Source organism: Budorcas taxicolor, chromosome 19 (assembly GCF_023091745.1).
Source record: "Budorcas taxicolor isolate Tak-1 chromosome 19, Takin1.1, whole genome shotgun sequence".
NCBI lineage: Eukaryota > Metazoa > Chordata > Mammalia > Artiodactyla > Bovidae > Budorcas > Budorcas taxicolor.
In genome coordinates this window covers 62,342,491-62,365,790 of record NC_068928.1, presented here as the reverse complement: position 1 = coordinate 62,365,790, position 23,300 = coordinate 62,342,491, and the positions used below count along the sequence as shown (strand labels likewise).

The window sequence follows — 23,300 nt, the reverse complement described above, 5'->3', positions numbered from 1 at the left end:
CTGTGTATATTTTACCACATTTTTAAAAAGATCTCACATTTAAATGTTATTTATCTGACTGAGTTGCTAGTCCTGGCTCTGCCACCTCCCTTACCTCGTGGGATCTGATCTTTAAAAGTTAAGAAAGTGAACACGTTATAGAACCTCAAGGTTTGACGACTGTTCAGTTCACACCAGTCCCGTGGGAACTAGAGTCCAGTGGGAACCAGAGTCTCACGGGCCAGACTCCAGCCTGGCGCCCCCAGCCCTCTCTGTACTCACCATTGGCCTCGAAAGATGCAAACACACACTAATGTAGTTTCTAACCGCTCAAGGCCACATCCTTAGGATGACCCCAGCCCCCCTTAAACTGTCTGCCTGAGAAAATTCAAGGCTGCCTCAAGACTCTGCTGTTTGTCCAGCCAAAACCTGCCACAGGCCCTGGTCTCCCAGCCTCTGTGTGAGGGTCAGCACCTAACTGGATCACCTCCTGTTAGCCAACCCAGATGGGTTCCCAGGCCCACCCCCTTCCACCCCTGGGCAGCCCTTTGCTTCTCTAACTCTACAGAGCCTACCTGCCCTAGAAGACTGCTGACCGCCTCTGGGCACACAGTCGGAGTTCTGTTCCTGCCACAATGGTGCATTGCTGATTAGAATCTGTTCTGACCACTGTATCTGTGGCTTTGTTTATCTCTAGCAATTCTGATAAAACTTTATTTATGGACACTGAAATCTGAATTTCATGAAATTTTCACATCATGAAATCTTTTTCCTCTTTGATGTTTCATAACCATTTAAAACTATAAAAATCATTCTTAGCAAGAGACGGGCCCCAGATTGACCCTCAGCTGGTAGTTTGCTGACCCATCCCTGCAAAAGGGGCTGGCCACGGCCTCTGGAACAGATCAAGTAAGGGGCACGGGGTCCTTTCTGCTCACCAGTCTGGCTTTCCATCCCCAAGAGCTGGCTGAATGCAGGGGATTCAAAGGCAGAAGAGTGTACATTGTGACACTCTACGTGGCCCTCCGTGTCTAGCTGCTAAGCCCAGCTACCTAATTCTCTGCCACAAAAATCCAGCGTCTGAAACCAGACCCTGGCGGCCAGGCGGCTGGAGCCCTGTGTCAGCACTGGGATGCCTCTGGCACTGGGAGCTCTGGAAATAACACTCCTTGTTTTTCACGCTCTTGCCAGTTCAGATGGCCTTTGGTTTCTCCTGAAGACAACCCGGGGCCCAGAGTTAGAAATTGGAATTCAGAGCCTCTAAGTCTCGCCAGTAAACAGACCCTCTGTCCCCGTGTCCCCACAGAAGTCCTCACCATCCCCAGGGCCTATGCCTTCATTTCTCCTCTGGGTCAAGGGGGCCCTTGGGCTGTGTGGTCAGGAAACCAAGCGATCTCTATGCAAGGCCAAGGAAAGGCATGTTTCAAAGAGTTTTTATTTCAAATCGCCGTCAGACTAGTTAAAAAGTGCTTGTTGGATCTGCCAGAAGCGAAGGAGAGGATGTCGGATGACAAGGAAGCAGCGAGGCGCTGGCGGCTCGAACAGCTGAGCACCCAGGTCGGCGGGTGAGCCGCGGAGGAACCTCGGGGAGGCCGGTCGAGGACCCCCGAGGACCCCGGCACTGGCCGCCCCGCGGCCCCCTCCCCCCGGCCACCCGGGCCGAGTCCACCGGCCGGGCGGGCCGCGCCGCGTGTCCACTGACCGGCCCCGGAGAAGCACCATGTGTCACTGGCTGGCCCTGGAGAAGCGCCATGCAGTGTGCGCGCAATGGGGACGCGGAGAAGTCACGCCGCCCGCTCCGGCCCGTCCCAGGTTCAGCCTCCCAAGGCGGGCCCCACGCCCGGGCCCAGGACTAGTGCTCGGGCTCGGCGTCCATGCAGGACTCCCAGGGGTCGCGGGGCATCCGTGGCAGCGCGAGGAGCAGCAGCGCGAGGCCGCCGACCAGGAGCAGAGCTGCGGCGACGCAGGCGCAGACGAAGGACCAGGCGAGCGAGTGCGCGATCCAGGCCGTGTGCTCGCTGTCGACCATGCGCTGCACCGACTGCCGCAGGACCTCCGCGGACACCGAGAGGCAGAGGCCTGCGGGCACAGCTGGGCTCAGGCTGCGGGCCTTGAGGGGCAGACCCGGGGCGGGGGCTGCGGGGGTGCGGGAGGACCAGGCGGGAAGGCGAGGGCGGGGGTCAGGTGGGGGAGTGGGGGGTGGGGCGGGGTCACGGGGGCATGGGGAGCAGGGGCGGGAGCCGGGCCTTGTCCAAACCCAGCCCCTACGCTGGCGGGCTGGGGAGAGGGGCGGGAGCATCCCTTGGCCCCACACCCCGCGGGAGCCCCATCCTACCCGCGAAGATGTAGAACATAGAGGCCGGCCTCAACAGGTAGTCCCGCTTCTTCCGGAAGGACAGGAGCGCGCAGAGGGTGCCCACGATGATGAAGCCCAGGCTGAAGATGGCGATGGCGGCGGCTGAGATGCTGTACTCTGCGGCACAAGAGTGTGGGGACGCTGGGGCCTCAGGAGGGGCTCGGCGACCCCTCACTTGTTGTGCCTGCCCCCCAGGTTAGCGACTGCTCCGCATTCTGTCGTCCCCGTTTCCCAGGTGAGAACACTGAGGGCCAGAGATGAAATCATTCCTTCCGAGTGGCACATGAGTAAGGGATGGGGCCAGGATGTCCACACGACCTAATTCCTTCTCCAGGTCCAGGCACCAAAATGAAGGTCCTCCTTCCAGGGGCACAGGCCTCAGAAGGTGGTGGGAGATTTGTGGCTGGAGAGCTGTCTGGAGCCGAAACCTCCCTCCCAGAGTCAGGGCTGAAGGCGACACCCAGGCTCAGGGTGGTGTGTCCTGGGACTGACAAGCCCCCTCTGGAAGGCTGACAGAGTGTGGCTTGTTGCCGGGAGCCAGCGTGAGGAACTCCGCCCATGGTAAAGGTCATGAGGAAGGAGGCTTGGCATCCGCAAAGGCATGATCAAGCCTCAGGAAACCCCCTGTTCCTGAGCATCTAACCCCAAAACCAGAGTCTGTTTTATGCTCTCCCCCATAACCGTTTCTCTTGGAGAAGGAGTAAACGTGCAGCTCCAAGGCAATAAAAATTCCTGGGCGTGACAAGAGTGTTTCAGCTTACCGACTCCTCTGAAGGTTATCTAGCCCACCTGTATAGGTTCGTCCGGCCACATGTGATTGTTTACAGCCTCCCAATCTGAGAGGCACGAGATGTTTTAGACTTACTAAAGGCAAATTCTTTTGGGGAATTAGAAATTATTAGTATAGTGGGTTGGTTAGGAATTATATTGGTGAAGGGTTTTTCATTTGTTGTGTCAATAATTGCTGCTAATTCCCTGCTCTGGGTGGGACAAGGATGTCTCAGGTCAAACCTCTCTGCTGACAGACTAGCTTGTGTGACGGGATTATCCATACTCCTGCCACATGATTGTTTACTACCTCTTAACCATAAACAGCACAGAGAGTTTTGGAGTATTTTGAGAATCTTAATTAGCATAGGGCTTTTTCTTCGTGTTGAGTCAATGATTCCCACCAGGCCTCCATATCCTTAGGCACCTGGGAATATATTAATCAATATATTTGGACTATAGAAAAGGAAATATAGTCGTTTTTGATGTTAGCAATACTAGACTTTTTGAGTTAATGGATTTTCTCTTTTGTAATAGATCACTGTGCTTTGTTATAAATCACTGTGTCCTTGCTATGTAAAAATGTAACTTTATCACTATCTTAAGACTAAATAGATCTTAAGGGGAACATTGGTGAAAGGATTATCATTCGTTGGGCTGATGTTTGCTGCTAAATCTCCATGTTCCCTACCCTTATAATGAATATAACTAACATATAGGAGAAATAAGTATTAACCTTTAAGCATATAGGAGAAATAAGTATTAACCTTTAAGACTAATCATGTTAACCTTGGGTTAAATAAATTCCTTTCTTGATTGTAACTCACTACACCCTCACCCTATAGGAATGTACCTTTATTTGGAGGGTGGTGCCTGGTTTAAGAAAAAACACGCTTGGAAAAAATAAGTTGTTTGGTTATCAGAAAGGATCATAAAATGTCAGTGGGTCTCATGGCCAGAAGATGATGTAATATTCCTAAGACCTTTTTTTTACATTTATGTGAAGCACCTGATTTTGATAAAGGTCAGGACTGCTGACCACCACGTGACTCTGTATTTATCCCTATGTGTAACAAAAGGTATATAAGCAAACCCAAAAATAAAGAAATCAGACCAGTTTCTGGAAAGACTGATTCCCCCATGTTGTTTCTTTCTTGCTCTCCGCTTTCCTGGCTGAATTCCCGTCTGAAATGTGGGTACTCACTAAGCCTGCTAATTCTGCCTGGGCTTCTGAGATCGGACCGGGGAGGCCTCAGTGCCTCCTCTCTTGGGAAAATGGAAAGACGCCTGTGGCCTACATAGGTGGTGATTGGTATTCCATGTAAACCAGTTGTTCAGCCTCTTTTCTCCACTAATTCTCCTACTACACTATCTGTTTCTAATCTCCCTCTATATCTGTAATTAAATAAGTTTTTTCCAGGACGCCAACTCCGTCCCCACCTTCGAATCACCCTGGATCCACTGGGGCTGGACCCCGGCAGCTTGTTACAGAGCTTGGTGCGGGAAAGGATCTGTGTGTGTGCCAGTGTGCGCCTGGGTGTGCAGGTGTGTGCATGTGTGTGCATGTGTGTGTCAGTGTGTGTGCCTGTGTGTGCATGCATGTGTGTCTTGGCGTGCATGTGTGTGTGCATGTGTGTTGGGGTGTGTGTGCACGTGTGTCTGGGTGTGCATGTGTGTGCATGTGTGGCTGGGTGTGCGTGTGTGCGCACATGTGTCGGTGTGTGTGCATGTGTCTGGGTGTGCATGTGTGTGTCGGTGTGTGCGCGTGTGTGTCAGTGTATGTGTGCATGTGTGCATGTGTGTCTGGGCGTGCGTGTGTGTCGGTGTGTGCTTGTGTGTGCATGTGTGTGTGCATGTGTGTCTGGGCGTGCGTGTGTCAGTGTGCGTGTGTGTCTGGGTGTGTGTGTGCATGTATGTCTGGGTGTGTGCGTGTGTGCATGTGTATTGGGGTGTGTGTGCACGTGTGTGTCTGGGTGTGCATGTGTGTGCATGTGTCTCTGTGTGTGTGCATGTGTGTCTGGGTGTATGTGTGTGCACGTGTGTCGGTGTGTGAGCGTGTGGGTGTGCATGTGTGTGTCGGTGTGTGTGTGCATGTGTACATATGTGTCTGGGTGTGCATGTGTGTGCGTGTGTGTGCGCGTGTGTGTGCATGTGTGTCTGGGCGTGTGTGTGTCGGTGTGTGCGTGTGTGTCTGGGTGTGTGTGTGTGTCGGTGTGCGTGCGTGTGTGTGTCGGTGTGTGCGTGTGTGCACGTGTGTCTGGGTGTATTGTGCATGTGTATCTGGGTGTGCGTGTGTGTCTGGGTGTGCATGTGTGTGCATGTGTCTGGGCGTGCATGTGTGTCTGGGCGTGCATGTGTGCATATGTATGCATGTGTGTACCTGGGCATGCGTGTGTGTGCGTGGGAGCCTTGATGCAGAGACCTGAAGCACCTGGAGGTGGGAGCTGCTGTTTCTGGGCGCAGAGGTAGGCCCGGCTGCCACTGACAAATGTCAGGAGGGGCTGCTTGTCATCAAGCAGGAGGCTGGGGCTTTCATGCCAGGGATTTTCCAGCTCAGCAGGGAGTGGTAGAATCCACTTTTCCTCCCCCTCCCTACCCTCCGCCCAGGCTCACCTTTCTGAGTAGTGACTTCGAAGATCTCCGAGCTCTCGCCTGGATTAAAATGCCTGAAGTAGGAACAGTTTTTCTCTGCAAAGGAGGAGACAGTTGAGAGAAAGGGCTGCAGCTGGGGCGGGAGCTGGCAAGGAGGGGGCGGGCCATTCCCCCCCGGGGCTTCTGGCTTGCTCTCTGCTCTCTAAACCCTGACTCTGGGCCAAAACAAGCATCTTCCACCCTTAGACCAAAAGTTTGGTGGGAAATGGGCTGCATAAGAGCCTGCGGATCTTCAGGGAGCTGAGGCTGACTCAGTCCAGGCGCAGACCGCTGGGTACTGAGCCCATTTGGCAGATGGGGTAACTGAGGCCTAGAGTTCAAGTCTGTTCGGGACTGCGGGACACGGTCAATCAGGGCCAGACAGTGGTCCTCCGCTGGGGCTGATTCTGCCCCCAGGGGACCCTGGGCAGTGTCTGGAGACATTTCTGTGTCCCAGCTGGGCAGACGGCTACGGGCACCTGGGGGGTGGTGGCCTGGGATGTGCAGTGCACAGAACTACCAGCCCTCAGACGCCAGAGGCGCTGGGGTTGCCAGACCCAGGATCACATACAACCCAGGGCTGGTTTCCAGTCAGCATCCAGGCCCATCCTGAGGCACTGGGTGTGACCTGGGAAACAAAGTCTTTTTCAAGAACTTTCCAGGAGATTCTGATGTTCAGCCAGGTTTAGAAACCTGGCTCCACGCCCCTTAAAATGCTACCCGAAGGGCTTTGCTGAGTGGGCCATTGTGTGGACCTGGAGGAAGGGCCACGTGTGACCACGACCTCACACATTAGGCCCTCCACGTCCGTGAGCGTGGAGGCAGCACAGCCGGGACCTCCTCGGTGAGCTGCTCGGCCCGCTTGAGGAGCGCCAGGAAAGCCATGGGAAACGTGGGTTAGCCGCAGGGCCCAAAATCTGGATTTGGTAGGGGGCAGAGGAGGAACTCCGGAGAAGGCAATGGCAACCCACTCCAGTGCTCTTGCCTGGAAAATCCCATGGACAGAGGAGCCTGGTAGGTTGCAGTCCATGGGGTTGCTAAGAGTCGGGCACGACTGAACAACTTCACTTTCACTTTTCACTTTCATGCATTGGAGAAGGAAATGACAACCCACTCCAGTGTTTTTGCCTGGAAAATCCCGGGGACCGGGGAGCCTGGTGGGCTGCCGTCTATGTGGTCACACACAGTAGGACACAACTGAAGCGACTTAGCCGCAGCAGCAGTAGAGGAGGAACTCAGAACAAAGAAATTCACACTGATTTTCAATACAACGTCTCCTCCATCTTCCCCTTTTAATCTCTCTTACAACTAGATATACGGTACAATTAAAGGACCATTGCTTATTGCATAGTTCAATGTTCTTTACTGCTGATTTAGGAAGCAGATGAATGGGTTATTTTATACTATTTTGTTTCTTAAAAAACTAAACCACGTTGCTTTTTATTTGTGTGAGGCACTGTATGGACTCGTTTTTCCTGTGTCTCCTTGAGCCTCAGTGGGAAGCTCTCTGCTCTGGGTTCAGACGCGTCTGCTTTGCGCCTGCATTTTGTTTTTATCTTCAGGCCACAGTTTCATGTTCGCCAGGTGTTTGGTGCCTCGTTTCTTTTGGAAAAAAGCCTGCAGCCAAAGTCGTAGCTTTCACTGGGGCCCAGGCTTCCGTCTGCCTGAGATGATCATCTCCCACTGAGATCTCTGGCCCCGGACCCCAGCGTCAGGGTCACTGCTGCTCCGCAGTGGAGGAAGAGAAGTGCCCCGGGAGATGGAGCCTGGTTTAGCAGCAGCAAATGTTCCATGAAGTAAACAGCCTTTTCTTTGAGCTTCTATATTTAAATCGCTCTCCTTTTGAGCTGAGTTACCTGGGGTGTGTGGCTGCCGCTGGTGACGTCAGGTGCTTCTGGCGCTGTTTCCAAGCGTGACGGAGCTCTCTCGCGTGTGTCGGGCTATCAGCTGTGGCAGCCCTGCCCTACTGGCTCGTGCGAGCTGATGGGTCCCCCAGAGTCTCCCTCTGGACAGAGGAATAATTTGTCTCATTCTTTAAGGGCCAACTTTGGTTGCTTTTGAAAACCCTCTGAAGGGAATTGACTGAATTCAAGTGTGTCTCACGATTGGGTGCCTCCCTGACAATTTGCAGACCCTGAGTTAGAAGCCTTCAGCATGAGTGGCCTGGACATAAGGCATGCACGTCCATGTTGCCAAAGGTCCTCTTGCTCAGGTGGCAGTTGGGGTGTCAGCACCTCCAGACCAGCACCAGCCTCTGGGGAAGCCAGTCTGCAGATTGTGTGGGGACAAGTACAGGCACCCCCCCCCCACACACACACACACACTAAGCGCTCTCACAGGTTGGCTGGGGGGCTCCCGCTCTGGGCATCCGGAGGTCCCAGTTCCCTTCCTCCGTGGAGGTCTTCGGGCGAGCAGATGGGCCCTCCCACCATTGCCTCTCCTGACTCAGGAGTTGAGGGTGACTGGTGTCCCCTGTGCTGAACCAGGAGAAGCACGCTGCAGGGCCCTGCGGATGCCCATCGGAGACCGCAGCCCCTTCGTGTCTTGTAATCTTTTAAAATTTCAAAACTTGACATTTTAAACAATGTAACTTCGGAAATTAGATGTCCACTCTTCCCGAGGGTTTGTTTCTATGGCTGTTTGTTATTGTTGCTTGTTAAAGTTCATTTCTGAATTAAACATGTGAAGTCTGTGTTCATGTATGGCCACGGAAATCTCTGCTCAGTTAGTTTGGTGGTCTCACAGACATTTCCTAGAAAGCTTGGACGCCACGCCCCTCCCAGTCTTGGCTGCGGAGCTCCGTGCCAGCAGACAGCCGAGCACTCCGCGAAGTGGCCTCCGCCGCTGCCTTAGCCTCTCTCTCCCTTTCTCTTCGCCTCCTCTCCTCCGTCTCTCTCCCCCTTCCCCATGCTGTCTCCCTCCTTCTCTCTTTCCCTCTCTTTCTTCACACAGCTCTATGTAAGCCGGAGGTAAGAGCTTATGGCCTTCTCAGATCTTCCCTGTGCACACTTGTTGCACCGTGGACCCTCGTGGCCTCCTAAATTCCCAGGAATATGTCGGGGCTTTTCAAACCCACCTGTCTTGTTCTGCAGTTTTCTGGTGAGCCTATTGTTTGCTCTGTTATCTGCTCCCTTAGGCAGTTAGGATATTAAACAACTGTCTCTAATTGTTTCTGACAAATGCCTCCTGGGTAAAAGACTGCTTCCACGGGATGAGCTCAGAGTCAGGTCAAACAAACGCAGCCTTGCAAAGGCGAGCTTCTAGGGAACCACCAGACAGATCAGATAATGACACCACTCTGGGAGTGAGGCCTTGAAAGGGGTCCAGCCCTAGTCTGCCCCTTCTGGTGGCTTCCAGGCAGCTGGCTTCACTCTGACGGCAGGCTGTTGTTTTTTGAGCCTGTGACACAGTCAGGAAGGAAAGAACTGGAATAGCAGCTTAAAAAGACACCACAGACCTCATTGTTCCTACTGGGATTCACTCCTCTTTCTTAAATAAGCACTTGCTTATTGCTGCAAGACTGGTTAACTTCTAGAGTTCTGAAAAAGTTTATTCTGACCGTGTTAGCCAATGTTCTCATTGTTTTTATGGAGAAAATAATTTTTGGAGGTTCTTACTCTGTCGTTTTTTCTGAGGTCACGCAAGGTTAACGTGTGTAATATACGTGTTTGGCAGACAGCACTGCGTTTGTAGATGTTGTTGGTAACTAATGAGAGAAGGCATATGAGCTCTCTTCCTCCCAGAAACAGTGATCCAGTGGGGCTCAGGCAGGGTGGGTGCGGAAGGAAGACGATGTCCCCTTGCAGAGAAAAGAGAGGGGAGAAGGCAGGAGTGCCCCTGGACAGCTCGTCCAGTGCTCACAGGCTTGGAAGCTGCGATTCACTCTGGACCAGGAGAAGGTGGCCTAGAGGTCGACTCAACTCCGGCTTGCGGCCAGGCCGAGCCGGCGCATCCCCTGTGGCCGGTCCGGTCACGTCCCACCAGCCGTCTCTCCTTGTATAGATTCCCCTCACCACCCTGCTCATCTGCTCTGGAAATTCACCAGGCTTTCAAAGGCCAAGGACAGGTGGACCGTAACAGTGCGTTCCCATGCACAGCCCCTGGAGAATCTGCCCTGCCCAGGAGGGCTGCCGGGATGGTGCATCTGTTTATGGGTGTGCTCAGCAGTGGCTGCGGGGCGTGGGCATCTGGGCTACATGATACCCCTCGAGCACATGTCCGTGCCTGTGAGAGCCCTCAGGCTTGGGGCTCGCTGTGTCTTCCAGGTGTCCGGTGGGAGTGAGCAGGGCTGGGCTCTCCTGGGGTCGGCGGGGGGGGGGGGGAAGCGCGAGGAAGGCGAGGGCTGGAGGGGTGAGGTTTGGGCTCCTTCACCCCCCACAGAGACCGCAGGGTCTTCGGGACCTAGCAGTGCCTTTCTTGAAGGGCAGGGTTCAAGGAACACCCAGTCTGATAACAGACTAATTTGAAAACCAGGTGGGACCCTGCACTCACCCCCGTCACCCGCCACCTTGGGGTAACTTTGGAAGGAACGCTGGAGGGGACTTTGGGTTGCTGGGCCTGAGCCCGTGTGGTAAAGGAAGGCACGGAGTCTGCGATGGGCTTGTCAGCGCCCAGCCCTCTGGGGTGGTGGGCAGGGCCCGCACGGAGCCCAGACTCTGACGCGGCCCCCGGGGCTCCTTCTGCAGCCCGCCTCTGCCCACTGAGAAGGTGGAGGCTCCACGCCTACGGAGAGGCTGGCCACCCTCACACCAGGTGTTTTCCACAAAGAGCGCCTCCGAGTGTGGTCGCGCAGCACTAGGAGGGTGAGGCAGGCACTGAAATCCCAGCGAGAGGAAGCGTTTTCTGAGTCTGAAGGGGACCCGTTCAGGAGGAGGCGCAGGGCACACAGTCCTCGCGCAAAGCCGTCCCGCCTCACGGGCGAGTCACTGCGTGGGCGCCCAGGGCCGGCACCCAGGAGGGACGCCCGCTGGGTTCCCTCCTGCCGCCTTCACGAGGGGGAGCCCTGCACCCCCTTTCGCACAGGGCCCGGCTACCCTTGAGCGGCGTGTGTCCGCACTCCCGCCTGGAATGAACTCCCCCAGGAGGCCCTCCCACCTGAGGCCTGCGTTTGGTGGGGGCCGGGCGTCCAGGCTGGGTCGGCAGAGCCGCGTTCTCTTTGCTGAGCCGCGGCCTGTCCGCCCGCCCCCTGACCAGCGCCGAGCCCCGGCGCACGGAATAGCTGGAGACAGCGCCCGCACTCCGCACCGGCTCCGCCCCGCCAGCACCGCCGCGCGGCCCACCGCCCCCGCCCAGGCGCGCTCCGGTCTCTGGAGCCCCGTCCCCCACAGGGGCGGGCGGGCCGGGTACGTTACCCCCGGGCAGGGTGATGGGGCCGCAGCTCCTCTCCTTGTCGCCCACGAAGATTCGCTTCGTGCAGATCCGCCAGAGGCCGAAGTGGGCCGCCTCGCAGGTGGCGTTGCGGTGCCCCACGTGGGGGCTCAGCACGGCCCAGTGGTCCGTCACCACGGCCACCAGGGCCAGCACGATGCCCACCAGGATGCAGAGGAGGGCCACTCGGACCTTCAGGGTTTTGGTCGGGGACATGGCGGTCCCGGGGCAGTGGGCACCTGGGGTCTGTCGGCCGAGTCCTTTCGGGCCGGGGGCAGCCGGGCTGGGGCTGCGGGCAGTGGCTCCAGCCGGGGGTGGAAGCTAAGTTTAGTGTGCCGGGCTGAGCCAGGGTGGGCTGGCCGTGGGCGAGGCCACTGGACGGGCTCAGCAGCTGCCCAGGCGCGTCAGAGGCCTGAGGAAGCTTCTATTAATGAGCACCCCGGCGCCTCACCCAGGACGGCTGCTCCTTGGGTTTCAGGGCTGGCTTCCCTCCCTGGGCCGGGAGCACACCAGGGTGGGGCAGGAGAGAAGGCTCAGGCCAGCTGCAGACTCGCCACCCTCAGAGCCCGGCTCAGGGGGCCTGAGCTGGGAGGGCGAGGGGCACAGGCCTGGCGCTACGGTGCCAGCCTCTTCCTGCTGGGGCTGACGGAGGAGTGAGCTGCTGGGGGAGGGCGAGACCCAGGACACAGGCCTCTGTCCTCGCGTGGGAGCAGGTGAATGGGGCTCTGTCCTGGGGCCTGGGGGGCCCACCCGGGGCCTCTGGCGCCCACAGCCCAGGGGAGCACGCTCTAGACTTGAACCCCACACCCCAGGCCGCCCCAGGTCACTCCTGCACTGTTTCCTTGTCAGTTCTCTCCCCTTCCCTCCAACTGGGCCCAGAAGGAACGCTCCTGTGGGGGCTAGCAAGTCTCTCACACTTCCTGACGCTTGCAACTCGAAGAATAGTGTGGGGAGAGCAAAGCCCCCGGGCCCGACCGGAGCGCGGCGTCACTGCTGTTTCCGTTTCGCTGTTGTTCGTCACCAAGCGGTGTCCAGCTCTTTGCAACCCCATGGCCTGTAGCACGCCAGGCTTTTAGTTTCAGGTTTACTTTCTATTAATGGCAGGTAATAAGGATTTTCAGGTTATATTGTCCTTTACAAAGTCACTATACTTCAGTGAAGAACAAAAGTAGACTGATTTACAGGTGCCTGTTAAGCGGCTACTGGGTGTATGGATTCAGCAGAGGACACCTGGGGTTTGGGACCACCAAGCAAGGGTCCTGACTCCTCCCTCATGTCCACCCACCCCACCCCCTGGCCGCAGGCTGGTACTCCAGGCTGGAGCCCCTACACCCTTCTGGGTCTGTGTCTCCTCTCTCAGGCTACCAGGAGCCTCTTTTGGGGTGTAGTCAAGGGTCTGACGCATAGCCAGAAGACCCCCGAGCCGGGCAGGGGTTTGACTTCTGAAATCCTGGCCTCAGGCTGACACAGCTTACAAAAAGACTCTCTGTGTGAGGAGAACCATTTGAGGGTCTAGCCGTGGAGTTCAGACCATTATGATGCTGATCATAGTAATAGCTCAGCCTCAGTGAGCGCTTGCTGTCTACCCGGCACTGTGCTAAGCCTCTGTGTACCATTGCAGATAAAGGACCACAGGCTCAGAGACATGAAGTAACTCACCCACGGTCACACAGCGCATGGGGAAGCCAGGTTTCAGGGCCCAAACTCCTAACCAACGGTTGGAGCTGGGAGGAGCTCTCAAGGTCACTGTCACTTTAGAGGAGGAAACATATCTTTGTCCTCTACTTTTTAAGTTCTCTGGCTTCCCTGATAGCTCAGTTGGTAAAGAATCCGCCCACAGTGCAGGAGACCCCAGTTCGATTCCTGGGTCGGGAAGATCAGCTGGAAAAGGGATATTCTTGGGCTTCCCTGGTGGCTCAGCTGGTAAAGAATCCACCTGCAATGCAGGAGACCTGGGCTCCATTCCTGGGTTGGGAAGACCCCCTGGAGAAGGGAAAGGCTTCCCACTGGCCTGGAGAATTCCATGGACTATATAGAACATGGGGTCGCAAAGAGTCGGACGCGACTGAGCGACTTGCACTTGCACTTTTAAGGTCTCATCTGAGGCTCCTCTAACAGCAGACAAGTTGACAAGAGAAAAGCATAGAGATTAATATAAGTTTTATATGGCACCGGAGCCTTCATAAAAAAATGAAGACCCAAAGGAACAAATTTGAGTGTTTTTTTAATAGTTTATTGTAATAATTTTTTCCCTAAATGAAAGCATGTTCGTTATAACAAATGCAACCACATACATGTATATGGAGAAAGAAAGTGACTTTCTGCTTTTTGTCTGTAATACCCCTTTCCTTATCCAGAGAGAAACGCTCTTCACAGTTTACACCTGAGCGTTCTAGAGTCGCCGTGTGTGATGAAGAATGGAAAGCACAGCAGGACGGAAGGGTCCACGTGAAGGGCAGGAAAGCGGGGCAAGCGAGGTCTGCCTCGTGGAGCGTGTGCGCCTTCCCTCCCGGACAAGCAGGCGTGTTGCACGTGGGCGTCTTGGGGCCTGCTCCAGCGGAGGGGCAGAGAGGCCTTTCTGGGCGGGCTGTGTCTCAGATTCCTTCAACTTAAAATATGCAGCGTGCCAAGCTGCGGTACCTTAGGCCAGCGTGTCCGAGCCCCTCGTGACTGGTTAAGGGAACTGCAGCCTGGAGAGAGAGGTCTTCGCAGCCTCTGGTTTGCGGCTGGCCTCCGGGGACAGCAGGCAGATCTACCTTCTCTCCTCCGTTCACTGAACGCCCCTGCAGACAGGCCGTCTCTGCTCTGAGGGCCATGCCCAGCGGCCTGCTCTGCTCACGGAGCGGGGGCTGCCCCCGCCCGTGCCCAGGTCAGAGCCCTGCCCACAGCTGCGTGGTGTCCAGCGGGTTGACCCCTCTGACTGCCCCTCCTCTAGGGTTTGAGATAACGCACTTCAGCAGCTCAGCCCGAGGGAGGTGCTGTGGACTGAACTAGGTCCCCTTAAATGCCGGTGACGAGGCCCGACCCCTGGCTTGACGGCGTTCGGAGCTGGGCCTTGGGAGCTGAGCAGGCACTGTTACCAGGAGAGACGGGAGAGCTTCCTTTGTCTTCCTCTCGGCCACGGGAGGACGTCACGAGAAGACGAGGAGGAGAGCGCATCTCAGAACACGCTGCGCTGGTACTGTGAGCCGGGCTCCCAGCCCCCAGAACTGTGAGAGGACACATGCTGCCATTCAGGTCACCCCGTCTGTGGTCTTTCTTCCCGACCCAGGGATTGAGCCCAGGTCTCCTACATTGCAGGCAGGTTCCTTACTGTCAGCCACCAGGGAAGCCCTTTCTGTCACGGCAGCCCCAGCGAATATATCGACGTTAGGCACCGGGTTCAGGAGGGTTTTGCTATTATCATCTGTAGACTGCCGGTGGGTCAGCTTTCCCTGATGGGCTGTAGCTTCTAGAGGGTAGAGACACAGAACCGTCTTCTGTGCTCGTTCTGGCTTCCCTCAGAGAACTCCCTGAATGGAGCCCAGCGTTGGGTCTTCATAAGTGTTTGCTGAAGGATGGATGGCTGAGTGGACAGACAGATGGACTGAAAGAAGGGTACAGAGCTCAAATAACCGACTCCACTAGGCGACCCAGAGGACGTGGGCATAAGAAGACAGCTGGGCAGGCCCAGCACAGCTTGGGCAAGTGGCACGTTTTCTTCCAGGTGCTGAGGGGTGCCCCAGGAGGGAGGGAGGCACCGTCACCACCCCTGTGACCTAGTCCACGAGGAAGACTGGCATTCCTACCATAGTCTTCAAGGTGGAGATGCCCTGCTCAGCTCACCGGGAGTTGTCCATGTTTGACTCGTCCAGATGAACCAGCATCCACTTGTCCCAAGAAGAACCAGACATAGTTACAGCAAGGAAGATACCTCTGAGCAGTGGGCCTCGTGTGGAGCCGGGGCTGAGGCACACCTGTGTGGGGGCCCAGTGAACCTTCCTCAGAAACGTGTCGATCTGATTTTGAGCTAAGTCTCAATCAGGCTGAGAGATGGCCTTGGGTGTGTGTCGTCCAGCTGGTCTCAACCTCTTTTTGCCACGTCCTCTGCCTCCCTGCATCGTGCGCCCGGAACCTTCTGCAGCCACGGGCGTGCTGCCCCTGGTCCAGCCTGGGAGTCACAGACAGCCTCCCTCCGTCCAGGGGCCCCCGTCTCCTCCCCCTGAGTCAGAGAGCCTGTCGCCTGACCTGCTTCCATCGTCCCGTCCCCCTTCTCTGACTCTCCAGCTGCCCTCTTGCCCTTAAGTAGACCCTTGTGGTTACGGGGGGCCCACTCAGGTACTCCAGGACCATCTCCCCATCTCAGGATCTGCGGTTTAATCTCACCGCATCGTCCCTTTTGCCATGAACAGTCAGGCTCTGGGCGTCCGGCTCAGATGTCTGTGGGGCCACTGCTCCGCCCGCTGCAGGCCCTGGCTTGGATTTGACTTTCTCTGGCTTCACCTAGAAGTTCGGGTGTGGGGATGCAGGTGAGATGGAAGAAGGGAAACTTGAAGGTCGAGGCCGAGGGGGCTGAAGGCGGCAGCGGACGGTGTGCGGGTCTGGGCTGCTTGGGGCAGTTAGCTCATGGTTGGGGTCGCCCTGGGACACAGCAAGGTCACGATGATGAGGTCAAGCCCTGGAGGGCTTGATGAGGTTGCGGGGCAGGCGTACTGCGTGGGGCGGAACTGGGGGCACTGGAAGCTATGCCCGGAGAGGAAGAGGGCCCTGAAGACCGCGGCGGGACGGAAGGGAGGCACTTGGATGTGAGAAGGTCACTGCAGGGGAGCCGCGAGGCCAGGAGTCGATGGTCGGCCACTGGCCACTGATGTGGCAGGGCCTGGGGTGTGGAGGAGGGCTTCTCGCCCAAGGAGAAGCCTGAGATGATGTGAAGGGGTGTGCAGGAGGGCGTTCAGGAGGTGTCAGTGCTGAGGAAGGGTTCAGGAGGGTGTCCCCAGGCCTCGGAGAAGGCTCTTCCCCAGGAGGGCGGGGAGTGGGGAGTCACCGCTCACCTCCTGCGGTCACGGGTCCAGGGACATGAGTGCAGAACCGCCTCTGGTGGCCTCTGCTCCTGGGTTTTGTCAGGAGTTGCAAGCTTTAAAACAGGTGTCTCTGCCCTGGCTTTCTCTGGACCCTGAGGCCCCCTCTCACCCTTCCCAGCCCTGCACCTCCTGGGACTGAGGAGGGGCCGGGCAGTCTGGCAGGGGCCCCGGCAGGAGGATGGACGGCTCCTACCAGGAGGGCTGGGGAAACGAGAGTCCTTGGGAAACCGGAGTCCTTGGGGGAGGAAAGGTTCCGTCTGTCCAAGGAGGTGGACAGAGACCTCAGTGCGGGGCTTTCAAAATGCAGGTGGTTCCAGAGGGCTCAGCAGAGACGGAGGATGGGAGGGGGCTGGCGGGTGGAGACAAAGGCTGGAGGCAGGGAGGGTCCTGGAGAGGCCAGGGCCGGAGTGCCTTCTCCAAATGCCGCAGCCTAACCCTGCCCCCACGGCCTCCAGGACCAGTTGTCCCCCGTCAGCAAGTGGAGTCCGCCTCCTCTCCCCTCGACCTCGGCGGGCTTCCAGCTGGGTGCTGGGAGAGCTGTGGGGGTGATGCTCTGCCACCTCTGGGACCCCCACATTCCTTCCTGCTTGGAGAATTCCGGAGAAGTCACCAGATCCTAACCAAAGCCAGCCCGAGCGTCCCGGCACCTCGGCTCCACCAAAGCCAGCCCGAGCGTCCCGGCACCTCGACTCCACCCAGATGCCGTTCAGGGTTCAGGGACTGCATCTGGCGTCAGTTAGGGAAGAGGCGGGGTGTCTGGGCGATTCGCGAAAGGCTATGTTTCCAAGGAATAGTCCAAAGTAGAGATGTGGGAAGATGCTCATGGGGACAGCGAGCGGGGCCTGACCCACACACAGTCGGGGGCAGCGACCTCTCAGTGGTGCTGACCTCAGCTGACCTCTCAGGTGCTGGGCTTTTGGTTGGTACTGTTTCCTTCTCTAACGTTTCTGTGTTTTGCAGATTTTTTTAAAGGTAAAGTATAATACTCTTAGAATGAGAGAAATGTGAGGAGTATTTGTTTTAAAAAGCACCTGACTATTTGCAGTGGGATTAGTGGGTTCTGGAGATCTTGTCATTCCGTCACTCAGTTGTGTCTGACTCTTTGTGGCCCAGGGCTCCCCTGTCCTTCAGCATCTCCCGGAGTTTGCTCAAATTCATGTCCACTGAGTCAGTGACGCCATCCAACCGTCTCATCCGCCGTCGTTCCCTTCTCCTCCAGCCTTCAGTCTTTCCCAGCATCAGGGGAGATCTCATGGGGGTTAATGTATCTCTGAGGGCTCTTATCAGGGGACAAAGATCAGGACCCCAGGTCCCTCCAGCCCCATTCTCCTGCAGTTGTGAGCGTGAGCAGGTGGGCCCATCGCCCTCTGATTGCAGACCTCCGCTCCTGAGGCGGTTTTATTGGAAGCTGCAAGTTTAAAACTATCTGCATCAGGTGTATCTGCCCCTCTCTGCTCTGGCTTCAGAGGCCTCCTCGGTCCCTGCTCCCCTCCCGCCCCCTCCCCCCAGCTCCAGGGCGGGGCGGATGGCCAGGCAGGCGGCCTGTGCTATATTGGGAACCAGTGCAGGGGGTCACGTGCTGGCTCTGAGTTCCCTGCAGGGAGGCCCCACCCCCACCCCCAGCGTCTCCTTTCCACAGGCCTGCCTTCTTTTCAGCTCCATGCTGGGGACCCAGGCCAGGACCCTCCCCTTGCAGTTATCACCTGTGTGGAACTGGGAAGTCCCCGTGGGGCTGGGGGGTCACAGGGTCTGCAGAGAAAGCATCTTCCCAGGGACCACTGAGGCAGGGGTGACGGTGCCTGGATGGGCCGGATGACAGGCTTCTCCCAAACCAGAGTGTGCTGGACACAGACTGTTGTGGCCAGGCTCTCAGAGCACTGCCTCCCAGGACTCTCGTGGACCAGTTCCTTCTGGGGAATTCCTTGAGTGTTGTTTCCTTAGTCAACAGACACTCCTGAAAGCTCCCTTCAAGGGGGAGTTTACGGATGTTTGCGGAAGGGGAAGTCTGTCCCTTCTCCCAACAGCCCCAGAGGGAAGCCTTTCCTTCCTCCCCTGACTTCTGTTTTCAAAACTGTTGGCTCACTGCAGGGAAGGAAACACCAAGTATAAATGAGTAAGGTTCCAAGTACGTCCACAGCCTATACGCAAGTACCAAAACTGCCCTGCGTGATCTTCATACTTTCTGGGTCTCAGTTTCCCTCCCCAAAACACCCAGGCTGGGAATCACTGACATTTTGGAACAGATCATTCTTGGGAGTGGGGGAGGGGCTTGCCCCGTAGGATGTTTAGCAGCAGCACCCTTAGCCTGGAGAAGGGAAATGGCACCCACTCCAGTGTCCTTGCCTGGGACATCCCACAGAGAAGACTGGCAGGCTCTAATCCATGGAGCTGCAAGAATCGGACACGACCGAGCGACTGAACCACCCTTGGCCTCCACCCGCCTTCTCAGCAGCACACCTTCCCAGTCCTGACAGCCGGGAATGTCTCTAGACACTTGTCGCGGAAGTAAAGAAGCCCCACTCGAGAACCTCCAGGCGAGTGCAGCCTCCCTTTGGGTTTGTCATGAAAATCCTCAAAAACATTCCTTCCTTCCTTTCGTTACCCCTTCCACCACCCTCACCTCCTTCTTTGGACTTGCCCTCTCTTCTATGATGAGCACATTGAATGAGGGAACTCTTGCATACCTGCTGTCCATGCTGGTTCTGGGCTTCCCTGGTGGCTCAACTGGTAAATAATCCACCTGCAATGCAGGAGACCCCAGTTCCATCCCTGGGTTAAGAGGACACCCTGGAGAAGGGACAGGCTACCCACTCCAGTATCCTTGGGCTTCTCTGATGGCTCAGATGGTGAAGAACCCGCCTGCAAAGTGGGAGACCTGGATTGGATCCCTGAGTTGGGAAGATCCCCTGGAGAAGGGAATGGCAACCCACTCTAGTATTCTTGCCTGGAGAATCCCATGAACAGAGGAGCCTGGCGGGCTATAGTTTATGGGGTTGCAAAGTGTCGGACACGACTGAGTGACTTTCACTTTCACATGCTGGTCCTGGCATCCAGTAATTCTGCGGTTCTTGTTTGGGTCAAGGCTTGAGCTTGAGCCTGCTCGTCTAACCCAGGAAGAGGGTTGCTGGACCCATTTTACAGATGTGACATCCAGAGCAGAGAAGAGGCCAGACTTCAACTCTGGAGCTGAGGGAGAGACTCAGGACGCACAGCGGGGAATGCAGTCCTCGTAAAGGGGTCAGCTCCAAGCAGGCACTCCCAGGAAGATTGAGGAGGGGGAGGCAAAAGAGGGAGGGGCCCAGACACAGACCCAGAGCTGAGAGTGGCCAGCTGTGCCCCAAGCGACACTCCTTCCCGCCGGGGCTAGACTGCACATCCCGTCTCCCCTGGCTCTCAGCTGTGACTGTGCCCCTGAGCTCTGGGCAGCGGGCAGAAGGGGGCACGTGGGCAGAAGGAGGAGCCACAGCTTCCCGGTCCATTACAACTTCTCACAGCACCCTCTACTCAAGCTCACCTGCTCTTTCCCTTCTCCATCTGCCCACTGGAGGTCAATGCCAAGGGCGACCTTAGATGCTCGTGTTGGAAGATGGCAGAGTCTACACAGCGTGGGGCTCTGAACCCGTGATCGACTGTTGGGAGCGGAGCGTCTCCCACCTACCCCACTGATGGAACTTCATGAGTGAGAGATACACTTGCACTGATTAAGCCATTCTGCATTCAGGGCGGCTGGCTATGTCGTTAGTCTGAGTGATACGGGTGCAGGGTGAGGTGGGGCTGGAGGAGGGGCCTGGGGGTTCTTGACCCGGGCCCTAGAACACCTGCTTCTACATCAGTTCCCTCAGATCTCACCCTGCAGGTCACGGAGGCCGAATCTGTAGCCGAACTGAAACGCATGACGGCGAGAGCCCCACACTGGACGGAGGCCATAGCGTGTCACTAAATGCAGACCGCACGGGCGTCTGCCCAGGATGGCTGCAGAGCTTGTGCTGAGCCAGAGTTTCCTCAGGGCTAAGAATAAACAGAACTGTTGGCACCTGGCGCTGATGCGGGGTGGCTTGGCTCCAGCTTGGAGCTGCAAGCCCGGAGCTCAGCCGGGTCAGTGGAGGGGCGGGTCCCCCACCACAGGACCCGTCAGCTTGGCACATCTGGGAACATCAGTTTCTCCGGGGGCCCGTCTCGGGCAGGAGGAAAGAGGGTTAAAAGGCCAGGGCTGAATGCTCAGACAGGCCAGGGGAGTTTCCTGCGGCCGCATGGGCCAGGACGCGGGGGCCACAACAGCAGCCTTCTCGTGAAGGAGGCTTGAGAGGCCTGTGCATCTCGGCTCCGAGAGACCAGAGAAGGCCACAGGTCCTGGGAGGGAGACTCACGGAATCCGTCCAGAAAGGCGGGTGTGACTGGAAGCGGGGGCGCCAGGGCTCCGGTGGGGCGGGGAGGCACTGCTGCGGGTTCTCCTGCCAGCGCCCACCTGGAGGCACAGGCCTGGCGTTATCCCGATGGGCTGGCAGGTGCGGCGTCCTCGTCAGAGGGCCCCTCGGGTCCCTTTTCCCATTTGGCCTGTGGTTGGAGTCACATCCTCCTGTCCAGCTCCTCTAGGCATAAACCTCACACCTGGGGACAGTAATCCTCTATTTCTCATTCATTCAGGAATCTGAAGGGGAAAGGAGGTTGGTTACTGGACTAGTCAGAAGCCCAACAGGCAGCTTAGCGCCCCTGAGGCTGTGGCTCTCTCCGGCCGGACGTATCCTGCAGGTTCTGAAGATGGACCTGGCTTGCTCAGCTCTCAGATGTCCACACCACACAAGGGTGGCCTGCCCCTCTTCTGTGAACAGGCAGCTCCATGGACCCACCCAGGAGCCTAAACCCAGCTGGTGGGGACAGGGAGGTGGCCGGTGGCCCGGACCAGAAGCAGAGAAACTGGCCTTGGCCAGCACAGGGTCCACCCTGCTCTCCCCTTCTCCTCGGGGGTCTCCCAGACCCAAGGACACTGACTGCCCACAAGGACTTGAAGGGAGCTCTCGCCCTCCCCACCCAACATCAAGAGGAGAATGTTTTAAAAATGTTTTTATTTAATTAAAAAAAAGACAGAACTAACAACCCCAAACCAGTAGTAAGTACAGGATTCACAGGTGTGTAACTGGCGAGACACAAGGGCAGGATGGAAGGGTGGAGGGCATGGGGCGTTGGGGGGACAGGCACAGGCCGCCCAGAGCCCCTGGGCACAGGGACGGGTGGGCTTCAATGGGGGGTGACTGGCGCCCGGGCAGGGGTGGCGGGGGGGGAGGGGGGAGAAAGGCTGTGACGACCAGAGGCGCTGAGGTGTTCTGCTCCCTGCTCTCCGTCCCTCCAATCCCTTTCCTGGTCCCGAGAGTGGGCCCCGCGTTCTCTGCTGGGACAGGGTGAGAGGTAGGATTCATCGGAACACAGCTTTCTCCATGAGATGATGGATGTTCCCAGGGAGGCAGGAGGAAGTGGCCGACATGGAAGGAAGGACAAGGCTGCCTGCTTTTCGAGGTGACCTTGCTGGGGGGCGGGCCCCCATATCTCTCCCCGTCCTTCCAGCCTGGTGAGATGGTGTCAGGGCCTGGAGAAGGAGGAGGGACAGGGTGGGGGCCGGCCGCACATGCTTGGACGGAGCACACAGAGCCAACCTTGACGCAGGGAAGGGTTTCGAGCAAGCGGAGGGGCCCTGGCACGCAGCCACCGGGGCGGGCCAGGTGGGGGCACCCTCTGGGGCGGCAGAGGAGAGCAGTGACTGTGACCCGGACTGAACTCCTGGGCCTAGTCCACCCCGGGGGTCCATGAGCAGGTGGCTGAGGTAAGAGTTTGCTCGTCACTTCTAAGTACGACAGCTACTGGGATCACGGCAACTGCTCTAGAGCCATCGCCAGGTTTCAAAAAGTAAGAAAGGGTTTGTCGTTAGAAAGCCCGCATTTGTATAAAAGAGGGTTGGCTCCAGAAAGCGATCCTCTGAGACCGACAGGCTTCCAGGTTCTCTGCTCGCTTCTAGGGGAGAAACTGCTGGCAAAACACCAGCCGTGGACCCGCCAGCCTCCCTTCCCGGGGCCGGGACGTCCACTTGGTGCTGCTTTCCCCACTTCCTCACCGGCGCTTCCGGGTGGTGGCAGCGGGAGCGAGTCGCGGGGTGGGGCAGGGGCTGCTGCTGCTTTTCAAGAGGGGACGAGTGTCCTGGCTTTTCTGATGAGTGGCCACCTGGGAAATGGGGCTTTTCCTCTCTGTTCACCCTCGGGTCTCCCTTTCTTGCACAAAGTCCAGGCTCCTGTTGCCAACCCCTGGGAGGGGGGTCTGTCCCTCCCAGCATGACCCCTAGGAGGGACAGTGCTGCTCCTCAGGCCAGCGGGCAGGGGTGGGAAGGGACACAGTAAGAGGCCGCTCAGCCACCTTTCCTCTGACCGTAGAATCTTCCAGGCTCTGAAGTACAGTCAGCGTATTCTACCCTTTCTGTGAGCAGAAACTTCCAGAAGTGAAGAGGAAAGCCTTTAACTTACGCCCAGCCCCCCACCTTCAGATACCTCCACAGGCCTCGGAGACCCCAGGCCAAAGGCAGCACAAAGGCCAAAGCACCAGGTGGTCACAGGCTCTGTCCTTAGGATCGCGGCCATCTCAACAACTGGCGGCTGCCAGAGACAGACAGACAGACAGACAGAGAGGCAGGGACGAGCTTCAGCTTCCTCGCCTCTGGCTCACAGACACGGGAACCTCACGTCCAAAAGCAGCTGGCCAGCGACCAAAGGCTCCAGGGGGCCAGGACGCCGGGCAGGGAGGGGGGCCCGGAACACTGCTCTTCAGGCAGGATTTGGTCCCAAGAGGAGATAATGGCTCAGTTTTGTTTCCCAGGTGGGTTTGGCCATGCTGCCTCCAGAGTGCTCTGGGGCCTCCTGGGAGCTTTTGGGACCCCCGGCATCAAAAGCCACATTTGGGGATAAAGTCAGCCATTTCGCTTCCAGTTCCTGTTTCCCCCGGGCTTTGCTCTAAGCCAGCCCTCCAAGCATTTGGGGACCCGGGAGGGTGGGGTTTGGCTTTAGTCTGTCCTCGGTCCGTTCTAGGGGGGGGGTCAGAGGCCCCGGGGGGTCCAGGCAGCCGATCTGGGGAGAGGCTGGCGCAGACAGGCCGAGCAGGGC

The 23,300-nt window shown here is 57.3% G+C and overlaps 1 protein-coding gene across 1 annotated transcript; it reads right to left on the bottom strand.

Moving 5' to 3' along the window:
* Positions 1-1,395: 1,395 nt before the first annotated feature.
* CACNG1 (calcium voltage-gated channel auxiliary subunit gamma 1) lies at positions 1,396-11,490 on the bottom strand. The gene is made up of 4 exons (XM_052657410.1): positions 11,086-11,490; positions 5,717-5,791; positions 2,315-2,452; positions 1,396-2,058 (listed from the first exon to the last, which is right to left on the bottom strand). Exons 1-4 carry the CDS (start codon positions 11,315-11,317, stop codon positions 1,832-1,834), a joined length of 672 nt encoding a protein of 223 aa, XP_052513370.1. The 5' UTR covers positions 11,318-11,490; the 3' UTR covers positions 1,396-1,831.
* Between the last annotated feature and the right edge of the window lie 11,810 nt (positions 11,491-23,300).